Source organism: Rhincodon typus, chromosome 2 (assembly GCF_021869965.1).
Source record: "Rhincodon typus isolate 14 chromosome 2, sRhiTyp1.1, whole genome shotgun sequence".
NCBI classification, from domain to species: domain Eukaryota; kingdom Metazoa; phylum Chordata; class Chondrichthyes; order Orectolobiformes; family Rhincodontidae; genus Rhincodon; species Rhincodon typus.
Window position 1 is genome coordinate 42,431,882 of NC_063333.1, and position 23,385 is coordinate 42,455,266.

The 23,385-nt window shown below is 41.1% G+C and overlaps 1 protein-coding gene across 1 annotated transcript in view; it reads right to left on the bottom strand.

The window, feature by feature from the left end:
- Window positions 1-23,385, bottom strand: part of LOC109916415 (zinc transporter ZIP12) — a 70,105-nt gene that overhangs the window by 11,491 nt on the left and 35,229 nt on the right. Inside the window, exons 9-11 of the mRNA XM_048606966.1 lie at window positions 23,132-23,207; window positions 17,692-17,850; window positions 5,166-5,353 (exon numbers count right to left, since the gene is read on the bottom strand). Of these exons, the coding sequence (XP_048462923.1) occupies window positions 5,166-5,353; window positions 17,692-17,850; window positions 23,132-23,207 (423 nt within the window). The remainder of the gene's footprint in view (window positions 1-5,165; window positions 5,354-17,691; window positions 17,851-23,131; window positions 23,208-23,385) is intronic.

Here is a 23,385-nt window from a genome sequence, read left to right on the forward strand (position 1 = left end):
AATGTCCTGTACAGCTGCAGTGTGACATCCAGCTCCTATACTTAATACACTGGCCAATAAAGGCAAGCATACCAAACATTTACTGGGATACCCATCAAACTGAAATGACAGACACAAACTTCCATCTTGTGTTTTACTTTGAAAGTGTTGCAAAGGTGAAATGTTTATGTGGGAAAATTGCAATCTGCACTTTACCATTCTGTGGAATATTACGTAGGTACATTAGTTAGCTACGTTAACATGTTAATGGAAATTCTCAGTTCAATTCTCTTCTCGTTATTATTCAAAGAGTTTTTTTCACCATGGTTATTTTATAAACAGTTAACTGAAAAATGCCTTTGTAACAGATCATCAGATTATTTTAATTACCCAGGAACATTCTATGTAATTTAACAGGGTTTTGTGGCTAATAATGTATCAAAATATTATTTTCCATTATAAAAATTACTGTTACTGAAATACTGTAGCAATGTTTGCAAGATTAAGCATACTTTCTTGTGAACATAAGTACATCAATCTAAAAACTTTATGATTGAAGTTTGATTGAGGATTTTCAGATCAATTGCCTAGCAATATAACTACACTGCAAAGGACTTATTTGTGCAATGATTTGCAGAGAGGGATTTTTGCTGGATTAAACCTGGAATAATACTACTGGCTTTGTTTTATTGTCTTGAAATTCCATATCCCATTTAAATTGGCTTTTAGCGTAATGGGGTCACAAAATATGACAATTTACATTTACATTTATTTCATGTTGGAGTTTAATTTGGATAAATGCAAGGTATTGCATTTTGGTAAAATAAACAAGGGCAGGACATATGCAATTAAAAATAAAACCTTGGGTAGTGTTGGAGAGCAGAGAGACCTAGAGGTTCAAGTACATAATTCTTTGAAGTTTGCATCACATTTAGGTAGGGTGATTAAGAAGATGCTTAACACACTTGCCTTTATTGCTCAGACCATTGGGATGTTATATTGAGGTTGTACAGAACGTTGGTGAGGCCTTTTTTGGAGTACTGTGTCCAGTTCTGGTCGCACTGTTATAAGAAGGATACTATTAAGCTGGAGAGGGTTTTTAAGAGATTTATCAGCATGTTACTGGGAATGGAGCTATAAGGAGAGGTTGGATAGGCTGGGACTTTTTTCACTGGAGCGTTGGAGGTTGGGGAGTGACTTTATAGAGGTTTATAAAGTCATAGGGGGTTTGGATAGCATGAATGGCAGGTGTCTTTTCCCCTGGGTGGGGGATTTCAAAACTAGGGGGCATATTTTTAAAGTGAGAGTAGAAAGATTTTAAAAAGACATGATAGGCAATTTTTTTACACAAATACTGATTCATGTGTGGATTGAACTTCCAGAGGAAGTGACAGATGCAGGTACAGTTGCAACATTTAAAAGACATCTGGATAAGTACATGAATAAGAAATGTTCAGAGGGAATTGGGCCAAGCACAGGCAGGTGACTCTAGTTTAGTTTGGGATTATATTCGACTCTATGGCCCTATGTTCGAATTCCATTTTTACTTCAATTAAAAACAATTATTGCCAGTTCAAACGAATAGCCAAAAGTAAAGGATTGCAGTTAAGAAATTTGGCTCAGTCAGTCCATTTTGTGAGCATTTAGTCCTTCAAAATGCCATCTGCACCTTGCATACATACTTAAGGGTGATACCATGGCAGATGCTTTGCTGATGTAAGGGTTAGCATGTGCACAGCGCATGGCTACAGACCAGGTAGAACATGTCATTAGTCAGCATGCAACATTGGGTTGAAGCCAGTATAGACATTTTTTAACTTAATCCTTCAGCCAGCAACTTCCCTAAGTCATACACACCCATATCATTCACCAAAGGATCATCATTTACCTTCACAAGACAACAAGGTGCAGAGCTGGATGAAGGGTCTAGGCCCGAAACGTCAGCCTTTCTGCTCCTATGATGCTGCTTGTCCTGCTGTGTTCATCCAGCTCTGCACCTTGTTGTCTCGGATTCTCCAGCATCTGCAGTTCCTACTATCTCTGATTCAATCATTTACCTTCAGGTTAGTTCTTAGTTGATTTCATTTGTCTGCAACTTTGATTCTAAACGTGTTTTGGTGCGTTGTCACTGTTGTTTCAAGTTGCGCAAATGTATAGTGAGTGTTGAAGCAGTTGGTGATTTCATGACTTCAGTTGTTCGCAAATGAGGCAGCTCTCATAGCCACTTCTCTTAGGCATGAATAGAGGTCACAGAGGACAGGTCAAACTGTAAACATCGGAGAAGAAGAATGGCATATCCACTCGAGGTGTTCAGAGGGCTATTGTACCATGTGAACTTCAGTGAGGAGCAACCTGTGAGATGTTTGCTTTTCAGTCAGGATGTTGCCACTCACATCTACCATCTTCTGACAAAGTGTTAACCTCAGGGAGAGGCTGGAATCACTGACTGCAGTTGCAAAGGTGGCCATGGCAGTGATTTTTTTTATGCATCTGGATTTTTCCAGGCTGGAGCTAATGTCATACAAGTTACCACCGACTGCTGTATTAAGGGAGGTCATTGAACTAATTTTATTCTCGTTTGTCGGTGACAAGCTGACAGAGTGAGCATACAGCTTCACTAAGATTGTAGGATCCCACTTGATACAGGATTCCATTGAGCACACACATTGGGCAGATTTAACAATGTGGGACACATGGTGGGAAAGTCCATGAAATCACATCGGAGAGATGAGTCAGAATCCCAGTGGTGGAAACCGATGGCCAAGTGAAACAGCTGGTAAAAACAGCAAGGCCACAAATTCACATCAACATAATGGAAAGCCAATTAAAATTGTGAAGAAGGCAGTTAAAGGATATTTGAATGCTACTGAATGCAACTCAATAGATCTTTTGGGATTAAGTAAGGAGTGATCACATGGAACTTGGATCTGTACTGCTCCAGGTAAGAGGTCCTCTCTTTTCATCCCGGTGCATGGTTATGTTTAACAAAACCTGCTGCTGTTTACTCAGAATTGTACTTCTCACATTATTTCAGGGTGGTAGTGGTCACCAGACATTGTCATACAATGCAATTCTACTGCAATGTCTTGTCTGGCAAGAATAGCAATGATGCTACTGCCAATCATGGGCAACTTGATGCTGGCCTGATATAAAGCAAAGAGCTGTGGATACTGGAGATCTGAAGAAACAAAAGCAGAAATTGCTGGAAAAACTCAGCCAGCCTGGCAGCATCTGTAGGCAGAAAACTGAAATGTTAAGGTGTAGTGGTAGAGAAACATATCAGCCATGATTGAATGGCGGAGCAGACTTGATAGACTGAATGGCCTAATTCTTATGATCTTATGATCTTATCATCTTATCGAGTGAGGTATTTTATTTAGATGGCAAGCAGCTAGGATGTCAGGATTATTCCTACAGACAGAGAGGAGGTGTTCCACAAAGTGGTCACTCATCTATGTTTGGTCTTGCCAATGTTCAGAGGATCCATTCTCTCCCTTTCACACTTTAATTTACACTGTTTTCACATCTCCTTTACTATAAAATTTTTTTTTTTGCATCCTTCTTTTTGCCACTTTATTCTTTTTCCACTGCTTCTCTGTTGTAGCTCTCACGATTTCAGGATGCAGGGACAGTTATTTCATCCCCTTTTTATTTTTGCAATGGATAAAATGTCATTCAAAACTAGTAATTAAAGTAGGTTTGTGGGAGGGAGGGTGGTTAAGTGACCTGTGTCAGTGTTTTCAAAAGCAGTGTGTGATGAAACAACAAAATCCTGTCACTGCAATGATGAATCATCTTTGCGTTTAGTTTATTCATTCATGGGATGTGGGTGTTGCTGGCTCAGTCAGCATTTATTGCCCATCTCTTTGAGAAGGTGGTGGTGAGTTTCTTCCTTGGACTGCTGCAATCAAAGTGGTGTGGGAACATCCACAGTGCTGTTAGGAAGGGAGTTTCAGGACTTTGATCCAGTGTCAGTGAAGGACTGGTGGTATACTCTCACATCAGGATGGTGAGTGGTTTGGAGGGAAACAGGCAGGTAGTGGTGTTCCCGCGTTTCTGCTGACCTTGCTCTGCTAAATGGCAGAGATTGTGGGCTTGCAAGGTGCTGTTGAAGGACTTTTTGTGAGCAATACATAGACAGCATAACTAGTGCATACTGCTGCTACTATGCGTTGATGGTGAAGGGAGTAAATCCTTAAGATGGTGAAGGTGGTGCCAATCAAGCAGGCTACTTCATCCTGGATAGTATCAAACTTCCTGAGTGCCTTGGAGTTGTTGTCTTCCAGATAAGTGAAAAGTATTCCATCAGAAGTCTGACTTGTGTCTTTTAGATAGTGGACAGGCTTTGGGGAGTCAGGAAATTACTTGCCATGGAATTTCCAGCCTCTGACTCGTTATTCTAGTCACAGTATTTATATTGTTGATCCAATTCAGTTTCTGATCAATGGCAACTACCAGAATGTTTTCCATGGAGACTCAGTGATGGTAATGCCATTGTATGTCAAAGTGATTTGGATATGTTCTTTCACACTGGAGAAGGTCAGTGCCTGGAACTTGTGTAGTACAAATGTTTCTTGCCAGTTATTAGCCTAAGTGTGAATGTTGCCCAATCATACTGCATATGGTTGATATATGTTTGGTTGCAAAGTAAGGATAATCTTCATGGCAGCATCACTAGCTGTATATGACTTGCTTGCTAGTATTTTCCCATTTATCCTTACTTTCTTGAAATCTTCTCCTTGCTACTTTAACTGTAACACCCAGTATATCGAGCTTAATCTATGAAGAAGGAGGTCCCTATGTCACTGTTATATTTGTGTACCATGTGGACTGATAATGATTGACTCCATCTCTGCTCCTTTGACTCAGATAGACCACAAGCAATGGAAATACTAGAAAATCCAGGGACAAACATTCTGAAGTCTTTCTTGGCTCTCAACAAGAAATTTCTTCAAGGAATTACTTTTGCCTCTTTTAAAATCTTCCAAAAGCTCATCTCTAGAAGCAAACTTTTGGTAGCTACAAATGTTCTCTCCTTCATTAGCTATGAAATGGCATGGAATTTTATTTTAGGTTAACTATACCAGAGTACATTTTATTGTTGTCCTGAATAGGCTGCCAAAATACAATGCAGCTCTCAAAATTTTAATGAAGTTGGTAATAGATATTCAGTGTCTCCCACTCACCATTTCTACCAGCGAAAGGTAAAGAAACATCCCTGCTGTCACAGTAAAAATCCACTGTTGAATATTGAGATCAGCCGACAGAGAGAGACCAATGTAGAGTCCAACAAAAGCAGTTAATGCGCTTAATAAATTCATCAGCATGGCTAGCTTAATGGATAACCCAGAGTTCAGAAGTACCGCAAAGTCCCCTGCATGAAAATAAGAAGCATTATGATTGAAAAATGCAGACAATATAATGTATTTACTGTACAGAACCAGTGGCTCAGAAATTCTGATAGTTGGTGAGATATAACACCACTAAATTTATTCAGTGGGCAATGGCAAGCTGGAGGGAAAGAAAAGATGCTAACGGAACATCTACATTCTGTCTGCCGAAAAAAACCCAGGCTTCCAGTTGCCTGCCACTTCCACACATCACCATGTTCCCACGCCAACATTTCTGTTGCAGACCTGCTGCAGTAATGCAGTGAGGCTCAGCAAAAGCTCAAAGAACCACATCTTGTTTTTCACTTAGGAACCCTGCAGTCTTTGGACTCAATATCGAGTTCAACGAGTTTTGGGTCCGAACACTTTTTTCCATGTCCTTTATCCACCTTCACAATTCAGGCCCTGTTATGTCATGGACTACTGTCAGCACAGACAGCCCATTTTTGTCGATTTATGGTCCCCCTTAGCAGCTTTTCTTTCTTCCTGGCTTATCATTGTCCATCCCTTTGTCTTTCTCAAAAGGATGTGGATGCAGAATGTTTAAATAGCTTTTTTAAAGCAGAAGTAGATAGAATTCTGATTACTAAGGAGATGGAAGATTATTGGGAGTAATCAGGAATGTAGAGTTGAAGTTCAAATCAGATCAGCCATGATCTTATATAGAGTGGTGCAGCAGGCTTGAAGGGCCGAGTAGCCTAATAGTGTTCCTTGTTTATACATTCATACAGAGTTCCCCAATTCAGAAAGGACCTGGAGAAAGTTGGGTGTTCCTTCCTTCATTGAATCAAAGATACAAGCTCTGTTGGCAGCAGGGGTACGTTACACAACATATTTTATAGTGTCATACAGGTTAGAAACAGGCCCTTCGGCCCACCATATCTATGCTGACCAACTGATACTAAACTATACTAATCCCATTTGCCTGCACTTGGTCCATAGCCCAGCAATCTCCTCCCTTGCCTCCCAAAGCAGCCCGGGATGTACCTCATCAGGCCTTGGGGATTTATGCACTTTTATGCCTGTTTATACCTCCTCCTTAATAATCATAACATGTTCTAGACCTTCACCATTCCAACTGAAATCCCTAACTACAATGCCTTTCTCCTCTGTGACTACAGATGAGAAATGTTCATTGAATACCTCATCCATATCCTCTGGCTCCGTGCACAGATTGCCCCTTTGGTGTCTAATGCACCCCAGCCTTTTCTGATAATCCTCTTACTCTTAAGTGCCTTGGCGTTTTCCTTAAGCCTATCCTTAACCAAAGATATTTCATTGCCATGTTGTTGCCCTCCCAATTTCTTTTTCTAAGCACCCCCCGACACTCTCTAGACTTTCAAAGGGCCTGCCCTGTTTTTAATGCACTGTAGTTATCATATGTTGTTTCTTTTTCTTTATCAAACTCTCGATATTCTTTGACATCCAGGGTTCTCTGGATTTGCTGTCTTTGACCTTCATTCTTAGAGGAACTCACTGGCCCTGAATTCTCACTATACTACTTTTAAAAGACTCCCAATTTCCAAATGTAGACTTACCTGTAAGTATCTGTGCTCAGTCTGTTTGCCAGATCCTGTCTTATGATATTGAAATTGGCCTTCCCCCCATTTGAGACTCTTAACTTCTTCACAATCCTTATCCCTATCCATAATGACTTTGGAACTTACAGAGTCATGGTCACTGTCCCCAAAATGCTCACACACTGAAACTTCAACCACTTGACTGGCCTCACTCCCTTGGATTAGGTCTAGCGTTGCCCCATCTCCAGCTGGACAATCTACATACAGGCACAAAAAGCTCTTCTGAACGTACTTTAAAAATTCAACTCCATCTAATCTTTTTCACACAAAGGTGATCCCAGTTAATGTTAGCAAAATTTATATCCCCTACAACTATAACCCTATCCCTCTCACAAATTTCTGTGATTTGCCTACATATCTGCTTCTCTGTCTCCCTCTGGCTATTGGGAGGCCTGTAGTATATTCCCAGCAGATTAATCATCCTTTTTTTTTATTTCTGTACTCTACACAGGCTTCATTTGACAAGCTTTCTAGGACATTCTTCCTCATCATTGCAGTGATGATTTCCTTTATCAATAATGCAATGCCCCACCTCTCTTACATCTCCCCTGTCATGTCTGAAACTTCCATACCTTGGAATGTTGAGCTATCAGTCCTGTCCTTCCTTCGACCATGTCTCAATGATTGCAACAATACTGTATTACAATGTGCTGATCAATGCTCTAAGTTCATCTGCCATACCAGTCCATCTTCTTGCACTAGAATAGATACAATTTAGCTTTCCAGACCTCCCATGTGCCTTATCATGCCCATGTTTGCTCCACCTACTAGTCTGTCCTAGTGTTCCTTTTATATCTGATTGGACCTTGCTCCCGATTTTGCATTTTCTCTGTGCCCCATCCAAATGTGCTAAAGCAGTTTAAAACCTCCCCAACATCACAAACAAACCTCCCAGCAAAGATATTGGACACATTCTGGTTCAACTGCAACCTGTCCAGCTTCTATAGGTTAATACTAGCCTAGAAGTTGTTCCCTCCCTCCTACACCATTCCTTTAGCTACACATTCTTCTGACGAATCTTACTATTCTTGTATAAAGTAGCACGTGGCATTGGAAGTAATCAGTAACCTTGGTGGTGTGGTAGAGTTCCTCTTTAATCTATGACCTCAGTCTCTAAATTCCTGCTGCAGGATCTCACATGAGTTTTTACGCATGTAGTTGGTAGTGACATATACTATGATGACTGGCTGTTCACCCTCTCCTTTCAGAATGTCCTGCAGCCACTCTGAGACATCTTCGACCCTGGCACCAGGGAGGAAATGTATCATTTAACAGTCACATTTGCTGCCACAGACCTGCCAGTCAGTTCCCCTTGCAATCAAGTCTCCTATCGCTAAAGCTCTCCCAAAATTTTTCCTCCCTTGCTAAGCAGCAGAGCTAACCGTAGTGCCAAAAACTTAGCTTTGCTGCTTTCCCCTGAGAGGCTATTTCCCCAACAGTACCCAACGCAATATTACCTGTTTGAGAGGGAGAGGGCTAGAGAGGACTCCTGCAGTGCCTTCCCACACTTACTCGTCTTCCTGGTGGTCACCCAATGCTTTTCTGTCTGTGTGGCAAAACTGGTGGCGTAATTAACTTGCCAAATGTGCTATCTACAATGTCCTCAACATCATGGATACTCCATATTGAGGCCATTTGCACCTCCAGTTACTTCAAGAGGTCAGTTAGGAACTGCAGATGAACATACTTCCTACATACATGATTGCCCACACATATTGCAGGAGGAGCATTGCACAGCAACAAGTTCTCCTGCTATTGTGATACTTGCCAACTACAAACAATAAACTGAGAACTAATTACTCAACCTTAACCCCTACTCACAAAACAAATTTCTCACTGTCTCTGTCCCTATTCCTAATGAACTAAAAACTATAAAAATAAAGACTTAACACTGTTTTCCTCCCAATGCTACTCACTGAGTCCCTAAAGCTGTTTCTTAAGCAGCCAGTTCTCTTGCCCCAGATCATTTTTTGAAGCCTGATGTCACTTCAGGAGCTCAGCCCCTGGATTCAGGAAAGGTTCACTCTGCTCCATTCCATTCCTCTCCTGCAGATGCTCCAACTGATTTTGATCTGGTCCTCACCGTCAGGCTTTTACCTGGAAGCTCTGCTGCCACTGTTCACCATCTATTGCATATCAGACTCTGGCTAGGACACAGCTTGCTTTCTTTCAGGATCCTCCAGAACTAATATAGCTACCAATAGACCAGCTAAACAATTTCTAGAGACATGGATGAAGAGTTCAATTGGTGAAGAGGCCAGACATGACTTGTCAATTCTCAATACAGTAGTAAGTTGCAAGCAACTATTCTTCGTCAAAATCTGAGGCCATCTAGGAAATGATACCTAACTGCTTATGCATAAATTTCACAGGCAGGTCCCACTGTGGTTCACTCCTGTGGTTAACTTACACTGAGGGGCACCAATTGCCACTGTAGTAATCCATCACTTCTCATGATACTGGGCCACAAACTGCACTTAGAAAAACCACTTGATAGGAACAAAAGGTGAAAGTGTCAACCATCAGTAGCACAAAATGATCTGATGACAAATCTGAAAGAAATTTTACACCACATATCTGTTTTGTTCTCAATTTACTTTAAATTCAGTGTAATATATGTTAAAAAAAATACTGCCATCACAGTTTGGTATCTGCATTGATCAATTTTCCCATAAGAAAGACATATTTTGAAAAATAGAGGAAGCATGATGTGGGAAAACATAGTTGGGTTCATGATTATTTGTATTTGTTGCATTAAAGGAGATAATGCACTTACATAATCTACATTATTCACTCATGCTCATTATATTTACAAATGACACTCATTCCAAGATGATGCATTGAATAATAATAACTTTCATGCTCATCGAGGGTTGATGAAGTACTGTATGATGTCCAGTACAGTAATCAATTGAAAGATCTAAATAATTGATCTGAAGATGTGAGTAGAACTGTTAAGATAATATGGGCTGGGCAAAACAAGTCACAAAAGTAACAAAAACAGAAATTGCTGGAAAACCTCAGCAGATCTAGTAGAGACTGTTCTGAAGAAGGGTCACTGGACCCGAAACGTTAACTCTAATTTCTGTCCGCAGATGTTGCCAGAACTGTTAAGTTTTTCAAGGAATTTCTGTGTTTGTTTCTGATTTCCAGCATCTGCATTTCTTTTGTTTTTTGTTGTTGAGTGTAAGTCATAAAAGTAGCTTAAAGGACAAGTTTTGGAACGCACTCAAGACAGATTAGTGCATCCTCTTGTTCGGCAGTCCACCAGGTTCAAGGGTGACTTGTTTCTACTCTGAGGGAGGGTGTGTTCTATGCCTTCTGCATCATCTAAAGCTGGAGCCATACATTCTGCTTCGTGTTTAATGAGACAGGAGGGTTTGGAAGCTCTGGATTCTGCGTGTTCTATCTGCGGGGCCTCCAAGGGCCCCATTTGGTGATGCTCAAAGTGGTTGGCCTCTTTGCAGATGTTCCTCCACCATTTTATACATTCTAGGGTAAGTGACTTCCATGTACTAGTAGGATGTTGCATTTGTTTCAGTGTGTCATTGTAGCATTTCCTCTACCCTGCTAGTGACTGCCTAACATTGCAGAGCTCAAAGTAGAGCTCTTGTTTAGGGACTCTCACGTCCAGAATGTGACCCATCCATCGCAGCTGGTCAAGTGAAGCATGACCAGCGCCTCGATACTGGATATATTGATCCAGGAGAGGATGTTTGCATTAGTAAACCTATCCTGCTAGTGGTTTTGCAGAATTTTGCAAAGGCAGTGCTGCTGCTAACTCTCCAGGGATTTGTGGTGTCTGCTGTACATTGGTTTATATTTCTGACACAGAGAGGAGGGTGGGGAGCACAGCTGCTCTGTAGACCATGAGCTTGGCGCTGGGTTTGAGGTCTTGAACTTCAAACACTCTGTTCCTCAGGCTGCCCCTCAGATGTTAGAGTTGATATTGGATTTCAAAGTCAATGTCCACTCACACCGAGAGAAGGCTCCTGAGGTATGGGAAATGATCCATGTTGCCCAGGTGCTCATAATAGAGTTTGATAGTTGGGGTGGCAGTGTTGTGTGGCAGAAATAGGCTTGTAGAGAATCTTTGTTTTCAGGATGTTTGCCTGAGGCCCATTCTCTCATACCGCTCAGTGAATGCACTGACAATAGTTTGTGGCTCAAGAAGCTGCGATAAGTTTGTAACTACACTAATTTATTGAGAATCACCATGGGAACAAGCTATTTTGGACCTAACATTGTGTAACAAAGCAGGAATAATAACTAGTAATCATATAATAAAAGGTCCTCTGGGAAGAGTGATTAAAAAATGAACAAATTTCATATTACATTTCCCAATAATATGGTTAAGTATTAAATTATCGTTTTGAATTTAAACAAAGTCAATTTAGATTAGAGGTATGAAGACAGAGCTGGCTGAAGTGGATTGTGAAATTAGATTAATAGGTATGATGATAGATAAACAATGACAAACATTTAAAGAATTAAACCGTAATTTTCGATAATTATATATTCACATCAGGAATAAACTTCACTGGAAAAATGATACAACCATACCCTAACTACAGCAGTTAAAAGAAGCATAAGTTTAAAGAAAGAAGCCTATTACATTGCTAAAACTAATAAGTGACTGGAGGATTGGAAGAGTTTTAAAATTTCATAAATGATGAGCAAGAAATTGCTAAAGAGGTAGAAAATAGGAAAGGACAATTAACTAGCAAGAACACATTGCAAAACCATGTACAAGCTTTTTTTATTCACTCAAATACAGGTATTGCTGGCTGGCCAGCATCTATTGCCCACTCATAATTCCCCTTGAGAAGGTTGTGGTGAGCTGCCTTCTCAAACTGTATGTAAGCATTAATAGATTAGCAAAAGGAAATATTTGTCCTTTAAAGGTGGAGATAGCAGAAATTGTGCTGGGGAATATGGAAATGGCAGTGATGTGAATCTATGACAACAAATAGTCGGTAGTTGTGAAGGACCATTAATCTAAAGAGAAACATAAACAAATTCATCTTAGCAACTTATTAGAAATTAAAGCCTACAAAATCCTCGCACCAAATTCATATATGCTAGGATTTTTAAAAAGGAATTTTTAAAAAATATTCTCTCATGGGACGTGGGTGTTGCTGGCTGGCCAGCATTTAATACTACCCCTGGGTTGCCCTTGAGAATTTGATGGTGAGTTGCCTTCTTAAACTGTTGCAGTCTGTGTGCTGTAGGTTGTCCCACAATGAGGGTGGCACGGTGGCTCAGTGGTTAGCCCTGCTACCTCGCAGTGTCAGAGGCCTGGGTTTGATTCCACCCTCAGGTGACTATCTGGGAGGAGTTTGCAGATTCTTCCCTGTGTCTGCGTGGGTTTCCTCCAGGTGCTCCAGTTTCCTCCCACAGTCTAAAGATGTGTAGGTTAGGTGGATTGGCCATGCTAAATTGTCCACAGTGCCCAGGGATGTGTAAATTAGGCAGATTATAGGGGGATGGGTCGGGGTGAGGGTTCTGCAATGAGGGTTGGTGTGGACTTGTTGAACCAAAGGGTTTGTTTCCATGCTGTAGGGATTCTATGTCCTCAGGGAGGGAATTCCAGGAATTTGACATAGCAACAGAGAAGGTCAGGCAATATATTTCCAAGAGATAGTAGGAACTGCCGATGCTGGAGAATCTGAGATAACACGGTGTAGAGGTGGATGAACACAGCAGGCCAAGCAGCATCAGAGGAGCAGGAAAGCTGACGTTTCGGGTCGAGACCCTTCTTCAGAAATGGGGGAGGGGAAGGGGATTCTGAAATAAACAGGGAGAGAGGGGGAGGCGGATAGAAGATGAATAGAGGAGAAGATAGGTGGAGAGGAGACAGACAGGTCGAAGAGGCGGGGATGGAGCCAGTAAAGGTGAGTGTAGGTGGGGAGTTAGGGAGGGGACAGGTCGGTCCAGGGAGGACGGACAGGTCAAGGAGGTGGGATGATGTTAGTGGGTAGGAGATGGGGGTGGGGCTTTAGGTGGGAGGAAGGATAGGTTAGGGAGGCGGGGACGAGCTGGGCTGGTTTTGGGATGCGGTCGGGGGAGGGGAGATTTTGAAGCTTGTGAAGTCCACATTGATACCCTTGGGCTGCAGGGTTCCCAAGTGAAATATGAGATGCTGTTCCTGCAGCTTTCGGGTGGCATCATTGTGGCACTGCAGGAGGCCCAGGATGGACATGTCGTCCAAAGAGTAGGAGGGGGATTTGAAATGGTTCGCGACTGGGAGGTGTAGTTGTTTGTTGCGAACTGAGCATAAGTGTTCTGCAAAGCGGTCCCCAAGTCTTCGCTTGGTTTCCCCGATGTAGAGGAGTTTTCCAGGAGGAGGGGTTGTGTTGGAGGCGGGAGAAGGGGTCAATAGGGGGAGGAACACCTACGCTCAGTTCGCAACAAACAACTACACCTCTCAGTCGCGAACCATTTCAAATCCCCCTCCCACTCCTTGGACGACATGTCCATCCTGGGCCTCCTGCATTGCCACAATGATGCCACCCGAAAGCTGCAGGAACAGCATCTCATATTTCACTTGGGAACCCTGCAGCCCAAGGGTATCAATGTGGACTTCTCAAGCTTCAAAATCTCCCCTCTCCCGATCACATCCCAAAACCAGCCCAGCTCGTCCCCGCCTCCCTAACCAATCCTTCCTCCCTCCTATCCCCTCCTCCCACTTCAAGGCCCCACACCCATCTCCTACCCACTAACCTGATCCCGCCTCTTTGACCTGTCCATCCTCCCTGGACCGACCTATCTCCTCCCTAACTCCCCACCTACATTCACCTTTACTGGCTCCATCCCTGCCTCTTTGACCTGTCTGTCTCCTCTCCACCTATCTTCTCCTCTATCCATCTTCTATCCGCCTCCCCCTCTCTCCCTATTTATTTCAGAATCCCCTTCCCCTCCCCCATTTCTGAAGAAGGGTCTCGACCCGAAACGTCAGCTTTCCTGCTCCTCTGATGCTGCTTGGCCTGCTGTGTTCATCCAGCTCTACACCTTGTTATCTCAATATATTTCCAAGTCAGGATGGTGAATGGAGTGGAACATGCAAATGATGGTGTTCCAATGTACCTACTGCCTTTATCCTTCTAGATGATAGTGGTTGTGGGTTTGAAAGGTACAGCCTCAGAGTCTTTGGTGAATTTCTGCAGTGCATCCTGAAGATGGTGTACACTTTTGCTACTGAGCATCGGTGGCAGAGGGAGTGAATGTTTGTGGATATGGTGCCATTCCAGCCAGACTGCTTTGTCCTGGATGGTGTCAAATTTCTTAAGTGCTATTGGATCTGTACTAACCAGACAAGTGGGGAGTATTCCATCGCACTCCTGACTTGTGCCTTGTAGATAGTGGACAGGTTTTGGGGCATCAGGAGGTGAATTACTCGTTGCAATATTCCTAGCCTCTAACCTGCTCTTGCAGCCACTGTGTTTGTGGCGAGTCAAGTTCAGTTACTGGTCAGTGGCAATGGATATTGATATTGGGGGTTCAGTGATGGCAGCACCATTGAATGTCAAGGGACATGGTTAGATTGTCTCTCATTGGAGGTGGTCATCGTCTGGCATTTGTGTGGCATGAATGTAACTTGTCACTTCTCAGTCCAAGTCTGGATATTGTCCAGGTCTTGTTGCTTTTAAAATGGACTGTTTCAGTATCTGAGGAGTTGTCAACAGTGCTGAACATTGTGCAATCATTAGCGAACATCCCCACTTCTGACCTACTGATGGAGGAAAAGTCATTGATTAAGCAGCTGAGGATGGTTGGGCCTAAGACACTACACTCAGGAACTTCCACAGAGATGTCCTGGAACTGAGATGACTGACCTTCAACAATCACAACCATCTTCCTATGTATCAGGTATAACACCAACAGCAGAAAGTTTGCCGTCAGTACCCATTGATTCCAGTTTTGTTAATGCTCTTTGATGCCACACTCAGTCTAATGCAGCCTTGATGTCAAGGGCTGTCACTCTCACCTCATCTCTGGAATTCAGTTTTTTTGTCCATGTTGAGTGGCCCTGGTGGAACCCAAACTGGGTGTCACTGAGCAGGTTATTACTGAGCAAGTGCATTGTGATAGTGCTGTTGATGGCATCTTCCATCACTTTATTGATGATGGAGAGTAGATTGATGGGGCGGTAATTGGCCGGGTTGGATTTTGCCTGCTTTGTCTGTACAGGAAATATCTGGGCAATTTTCCACATTTTCAGGTAGATGCCAGTGCTGTAGCTATACTGGAATAGCTTGGCTAAGGATGTAGCAAGCTCTGCAGCACTGGTCTTCAGTACTATTGCCGGAATGTTGTCAGCACCCATACCTTTGCAGTATCCAGTGTCTCCAACTGTTTCTTGATACCACGTGGAGTGAATCGAATTGGCTGAAGACTGATAACTGTGATGCTGGTGACCACTGTAGGGGGCCGAGATGAATCATCTACTTGGCACTTCTGGCTGAAGATTGCTGCAAATGCTTCAGCCATATGTTTTGCACTGATGTGTTAGGTTTTTCCTTCATTGAAGATGGGGATATTTGTGGAGCCTCCCGCCCCACTGAGTAGTAATATAGATAACAAGGTGTAGAGCTGGGTGAACACAGCAGGCCAAGCAGCATCAGAGGAGCGGGAAAGCAACGTTTCGATGCTGCTTGGCCTGCTGTGTTCATCCAGCTCTACACCTTGTTATCTCAGATTCTCCAGCATCTGCAGTTCCTACTATCTCTGAAGTAATATAGATACACTGGTTTTGATTTTTCAAAATTCCCTAAATTCTAGATCAGTCCCTTTGGATTGAAAGGCACTAAAACTCATTGTTCAATTGAAAAGAGGGTGTCAACAGTTTTATAATCTATACCATCTTTGTTTATTCTGTTAGAGTTTCATGGTGACATGTCTAACATGATAGGTCATCGATATAAAGTCGTAAACGACTGAGGCCCAGGCACTAATCTTTCTGGTAACTTTGGCTTCGACTGTCATTCAAAGAGAGTATCAGTTCCATGTTTAATGATGTTACTTTAAATTACACACACTGAATTGACTGATTACTCGCTCCATTTCACACAGAGTGAGTGCAGGTGAGGTAAGAACTTTTACATTGGAAAGTCACATGTTGCAATGTTATGTAATGGCCTTAAAGGCATAGGCCTGTCTGGCATGGAATATAAGCCAGGATGCAACAGATTGGCTCTGCAATTGGATACGAAGGTGGTAGATGGCATAGAATATGAGGAAGTTTGACAGGAAGAATAGCAATCCAATATATTTTTTAAAGATAACAGATGGGTTAATCTTTTTCGGAAAGATTTGGTTATTTTTGTGTACAAATCACAAAAAGCAAGTACAGCAAGCAATTAGGAAAGCAAATATTGGCCATGATTGGAAGGAAGTATAAAAATAAGGAAGTCATAATTAAATGATTTAGGACTTTGGTGAGGATGTTTCTCTCATAAAGGACACAGTTCTGGTCCCCTTGCCTAATAACGTATTCACTTTCCTTGGACAAGTTCTAGTAAAGGTTCCCTAGATTCCTAGAATGAGACATCTGTCCATAATGAGTGATTAAGTAGATGGGCTTATATTGTTTGCTGTTGGGAAGTATAAATGGTGATCTCTCTGAAATTTATAACATTTATGACAGGGTAGATGACAAAAGGTTTTTGCCTTGCTTGGAGAGTGTAGGACTAGGCTGAGATCGCTAGATTTTTGGACGCAAAGGATATCAGGATCATGAAGGGGAACAGTGTTCAGGTTGAAAGTCTGCATTAATCAAATTAAGTGATTTCATCCTTTGAGGGGTCATAAGACGGATTAGATCCTGCGTTGACTAGATGAGAATGTTACATTAATAAAATGACCCTTACAGGTATGATTACAGATGGTTCTGTTGACGATCTACTCCATTCTGTTCAGCCTCCAAAAGGGTAGGATCAGCTCCCTGGGAATCTCTATGTACAGGCCTTTGTGGATGGCAAATTTTACAAAGCACTGTAAGCTCCAAATTTGTGTTATACCCAACAGCATATTGCAAAGTCTTCCCTGATCATGCTGGGCAGTGAAAGTAGACCTTTAAGATTCCAATGAAAATCTCACTAACATTTGGGTAAAGGCTTATCTTTAATTATTGAATGGTTTTCGGGTTTTCTTTTAAATGTTATAAGGAGTTGATATTCACAGAACACACAAACCAACTGCTTATATGGTGAGTTACCTTGAAAAGTTCAAGGAGAACTGAATTGCCAATGGTGAATGCAACACAGCAAGTTCTAAAAAAGACTGGAATTCATTAAGAGCTCTTTGTATCAGATCAACAATGGATATCCATAAGAAAGTTGAATGAGTCAATAGTAGGTACTCACTTGTATCTGAGTGCCATCTATTGGAAAAGACATTAAAGTTATGGAAACTAGGAACTGTAACACCATCTCACATTATAAACTATGCAATGTACTTCCAGCTGCACATTTCAAACTACAGTTCAGTCATTGTGGAACAAGAAGAGCAGTGAGAGCAGGTGCCATTCCAGATTGTTGGCATGCTCTTTTTAAGGCAGCAACCTGGCAAAAAGAGTGTGGAATTTCCGGCTGTTCACTTTTTATCACTTCAGAGAGGTTTCGATGAAAGTGTCTCAATTTTCATTTCCATCATGACATTTGCAACAAAGTTAATCAGCACACTCTGTGAGAATATATTTTTGAGGCTTGATTTCAAGATAGAACAGTTAACCAATAACTCACCCATTTCATGGGGAATTTCGTGAAACAAAATAGCAATGGTGGTGGTAATACCACTTTCGACTGATGATGAGAAAGCTGCACCGATGGCAAGGCCATCAGCAAAGTTGTGCATGCTGTCACCCATCACTATCATGACAGCCAGCAGGTTAAATGGTTCCTCTGCAAAGAATAAATTTTCCTTAATGTTAGAGAAATAAATTGGAACACATCTGTCACTAATTCAGATGTTCGAACAGAAATCACTGGAAATACTTAGCAGGTCTGGCAGCATTTGTGGAGGAGGAAACAATGGTTTCAGGTTGATGACATCTCATCAGAACTGGGAAATGTCAAAGATGTAACAGATTTTGAGCAAGAGATAACTGAGGAAGGTACACAATAGGGTGGGAAACAATGAAGATTTAATGACAGATGAGTAAGTTGTACAGGACAAAGGGAAGGTGGTGGGCAGTCAAAGAAACAGAAACAAAAGATGTATAAGAACAGATGTGTGACTGACTTAAACCAAACCAAGAGGAAAATTGAAACACTCAAAGTGAAGGAAACAAAATATGAAGCAGAATTTATAGTCTGGAATTGTTGAGTCTGGAAAGCTATATTGTGCCTAATGAGTGAATACAGACAACTAACTTGAAGGAAGTAGGCCTCTGCTTCACATTGGATAGCTGGGATACCATTTTAAACAGTTAAGTTTCTCTTTGAATATGGATCTGGAGCACATCTGGGGAAAGGTCAGGTGCCCTTTGGCAGAGATCAGGTACCTTTTGGGAAAGATCAGGCACAACTGTGAAAAGAAGTGCATAAACTCATTAACAGTCAACCTCATTGGAACTGACAACAGACCTATCAAACTGTCATAAACCCATCAACAGCAGCTGTCAAAGGACCTGTAAAAACAGATGATTGATTTTGAGGAAGTGACAAAGATGATTGATGAAGGTAAAGAAGCAGATGTTGTCTACATGGACTTTACTGAAGCATTTGACAAGGTCCCTTATGGCAGGCTAGTCTGAAAGATTAAGTCACATGGGGTCCACGGTAATGATTTAAATGAAAATATAGGTGGTCTGATTAGTAAGTTTGCAGACATCATGAAAATGGGTGGAGTTGTGGATTGTGAGGAATGTTATCAAAGGAGACAGCAAGATATAGATCAGTCGGAAAGTTGGGTGGAGAAATAGCAGATGGAGTTTAATCCAAATAAATGTGATGTAATGCATTTTGGCAGGTTAAATGCAAGAGGAAAGTATACAGTAAATGGAAGGACCCTTATGAGCATTGCTGAAAAGAGAGATCTTAGAGTCCAAGTCCATAGCTCCCTGAAAGGGGCAACATAAGTGGATAAGGTGTAAAGAAACCTAATGCTTGCCTTCATTAGGAGAAGCATTGAATATGAAAGTTGGCAAGTTGTGTTGCTATATAAAACTTTAGTCAGGCCACATTTGGACTATTTGTGTAGTCCTGGTCACTACGTGAAAGGAAGGGTGTGGAGGCTTTGGAGAGGGTGCAAAGGAGGTTTACCAGGATGTTGCCTTGGTTGGAGTGTATTCGCTATAAGAAGACAAACTTGGATTGCTTTCACCAGAGCATTGAAGATTGAGGGGTGACCTGATAGAAGTTAATAGAATTATGAAAGGCAATATATGGGGTGGATAGTCAAAGTCTTTTTCCCAGGGTGGGAATGTCAAATACTAGGGGTGATAGGTTTAAAGTGAGAGGGGGGAAAGTTTAAAGGAGATGTGTAAGGCAAGGTTTTTTGTACAGAGGGTGGTAGGTGTGTAGAATGTGCTGCCATGGGAAATGGTAGAATCAGATATAATAGCAACGTTTGAGAGGCATTTAGACAGAGTCATGAATAGGCATGAACTAGAGAGATATAGACCATTTGCAGACAATGAGGTTAGTTTAGAATGGCATAATGGTCAGTATATAGTAGGCCAAAGGGCTTGCTCCCATGCTTGCTCTATGCTCTAAAACTGTCAAAAGGATCTGTCAAAGGCACCTGCCAAAGATGTCAACAGAACTCTTCAAAAGCACCTATGAAGCTGTCAAAGCATTTTAAAGACCTGCCCACTATATCTTTGGAAACAATCTAGTATGCTAAAAACTAATCTCTACTTGTTTTAGTTTGCCTGTTGACATAAGCCTTGGGTTTTCATTTCTGGATTGGTGCTGCATGACCGATTTCACAACCATAAATTATCACAGCAGGGTGCCTGATCTTTCACTTCACATAGGTGTGGTACTATGAATTCCAGTGCTTGCTAGTATAAGGAATTGTGTACCTGAATGAAGTGTTTGTTTTTAAAGGTATTACGTAGTTGAAGGGGGAGCTGAGGTTACCATGAAGGATTAAACTTCTCAACCTCTCTCCTCACCTGAGGCATGGTGACCCTCAGGTTAAACCACACCAGTTATCTCTCTCTAATGAGGGATCAGCCCTATGATCTGGTAGGACTATAATGACTTTGCCTTGTAGTTGAAAGAATGTAAATATAGTAAATGGGTTTTTATGAATAAGTGTTTTTTTTTCAATATACCGCACGCAAGTCTACAAAACATACTTAGAACTTTACATTATTTCATCTCTGGATGGGTCCAAATGTCTGCTGGGTGATTTGGAATCATAAATGTAGGGAAATGATGGTGGACATGAAGTTGGTATGAAGGCTAATGGGATGTGTGTTGGGGCAAGTTACCACAGGGGTTTGAGAGGTCATGTGGTATATGGGGGCATGAAGTGGCATGACCTGGCATAGATGGGACACAGGATGTACATGGGAGGTGAGAGCTGTTTTATATTTTATTCTTCTCTTTTGAAACTCTCATATAGTTCTGGTGCACAGAGACAGGCATTTTGTTCATCTCTATTTCACGCTGGCATCTTCTGCTCTCATTCCTGGGTCACCCGGCTCAAGTCACAGGGAACCCTGCCACCCAGAATGAAAATCTCAACTTCCAGGCTCTTTTCCCGGGTCAGATTTGTGGAGATTGGTAGTATTCCGATTCTACACTCCCAACTAGGAATGAGAATCCAGGTCTGGGTGATTCAGTTTCTCATATCTTCCATTCTGTCACAGATTTCATTTTGTTCTTGTCCCATTCACCCTTGACCGAAACCTATTTCACTTCTAACTTCTCCCAGTTGTGATGAAAATTCATTAATCTGAAGCGTTAACACTGTTTCTCTCTCCACACATGTTGCTTGCCTTGTTAAGTACAGCCAGCATTGTCTGTTCTTATCTCAGATTTCCAACATTTGTAGCATTCTGCTTTTTGATTAATTCTGAAATGTATTTTTCTGTAATAATTGAAATCAGCTCTACATGTAGATTTCAATTCTCTTGAAGTAATAAACAAGTCTCAATACAATGTTAGATGAAAACTTAATTAATCAAGTACTGTTTACATTTCTTTATCCCAAATTCTTTAGAATATCATTATTAGGCTTTAATGCCTTTGATTACTTATTGATCAAGGAATTTGCAATGAACAATTAATTAAAGCATTTATCATTAATGTTACACAGTATGATTTTGATGATGCTCACTATTAACACACTAACACAACCTGAAACTTCTGTATATTTGAGAAGATTGTTAATTGAAGTTGCTCAAAACATATGGAGCAAAGTATATGAAGATTGATTAAATGTTAAGAAAGAATCTGGTTTAATTGCAATTACTTTAAAAAATGAACTGCATGGCTGTACTAAGTTCATTTTCTTTTTCTAATGAAATTCTTTGGATGAAATATTTGTTTGAGGAGTGTTGATTTCCTTGGGCAAACAGCACCATTGGTCACAACCTTCATGGTCCATGAAAGATCTTTCAAATAGAGCAATGAAGAGTGTCACATGCATGGCATGTCAATGTTTATTGGAAGAGAATTGGAATGGAGAAATAGGTGACTGCAGCTACACCAGGACTTGGTAAGACCACATTGGGACTACTACGTACAGTTTTTGACTTATTTGAGAAAATGATATAAATGCATTCAAAGCAGTTTGGAAAAGGATCACTCAAGTCATCCAGGAGTTCAGAGAGTTTTCATATGAGGAAATGTTGGACAGGATGATCTTGTACCTTTGGGTATTTAGAAGAATGAGAGATGATTGTTTGTGTGTGCATGCGTGTGTGTGTGTGCATGCGTGTGTGTGTATGTGTGTGTGTGCATGTGTGTGTGCATGCGTGTGTGTTTGTATGTGTGAGCGTGCGTGCGTGTGTGTGTGTGCGTGCGTGCGTGTGAGTGTGTGTGCATGCATGTGTGTGTGTGTGTATATGTGTGTGTGTGTGTGTGTGAGAGAGAGAGAGAATGTGTGTGTGAGCATAACTTTTAAGAAGAGATGAAAATAGTTTCTTTTGTTCCAGAGTGTTGATCACTTGTCGAACATGTTTCCTCAGAAAGCTGTGAAGTCTGGATTATTGAATTTATTTGAGGCTGAGTTGGACAAGGGAGACAAACAAGAAAGTGGGGTAAAGGTCTCAATCAGATCAGCCATAATCCTATTAAATGGCAGTGGAGGCTGGAAGATCTGAAAGGCCTAATTTTATGTCCTATGTTCTTTCGTACATCTTTTCCAGATTTACAGGAACCAGTTCCCATATACTGATCTCAATAATAGACGACTTCCGCAATCAGTTTAAATATAATGCTCATCCCCAGTGATGAAGCATCTACAGAACCTTTTGATCATGAACCAATCCGCAATTCACTTCTAGGCCTGGCCTCATGAATAAGCAAAAGCTTGCTTGTCTGTTTTAATTTTGACACAAGCTGTTATCCATAGTCCAATAGTCATCTTTAGCTGATAGTTCCCAGTTTATTGTTCCAAATCAAAATTGATAAAAAGAATGAAATAAAAATAGTGAAAAATCAGTGAGGGCTGTAACAAAAGTTGACTTATCAACTATTCAGCACTCTCTTTCTTAAAGTTTAAATATTTTCCTTTTATATTGGTATTTCTTCTGAACTGACCAGATGACAGAAAGACATAAAGCTTCGGCAATATGTTTCTTTTCCGACTATATTCAAGTTTCATACCATCAAAATGATTAATTATGGATCACTGCTAATAAGCTAATTAAGTACTTGCTATAAAGCGATTCTGCAAATTACTTTTGATTGGTTGTCAATAATAGAGCAATTTGTCCATTTGTCAACCTGAAGTTGGTCTTGATAGGTCAACAAACTCAGGATGTCATATAATTAAATGTATCAGGTAAATTTTAGAACCTACATTAAGATAATCCAATGTGCATATTGTGTACAGCATTTGGGTTATACAATTGTGAAAAATACTTCCATTATTGGATAGTGTCTTGAGAATCGAATAACAGCAGGTCCACCTTTATTGGTTTGATATTCAGTGAAATGATCAGCAAGGTGAGACACTGGACATATTTGTATTTTCTGCTATTATTCACAAAGTAGTACTTACTCCTGGCATTTTCGGCAACAGAGTTTATTGCATTGTTTGTAGGAATTTCAATATTTTCTGAATCTTCTGGATTTCCCTATTTTCAAAAAGGACATAAGTTTACAAAAGGTAACAGAAGATATCCTGGTCATTACTATCTTCTTTGCCAAATAAACATTAACTCATTGCTGTAAACTCAAAATGCTCTGATATTTGCTTGAATAAGATGATGAATAATATTTTCAGTTAATGTGAAAATATTTCAAACTTCATAC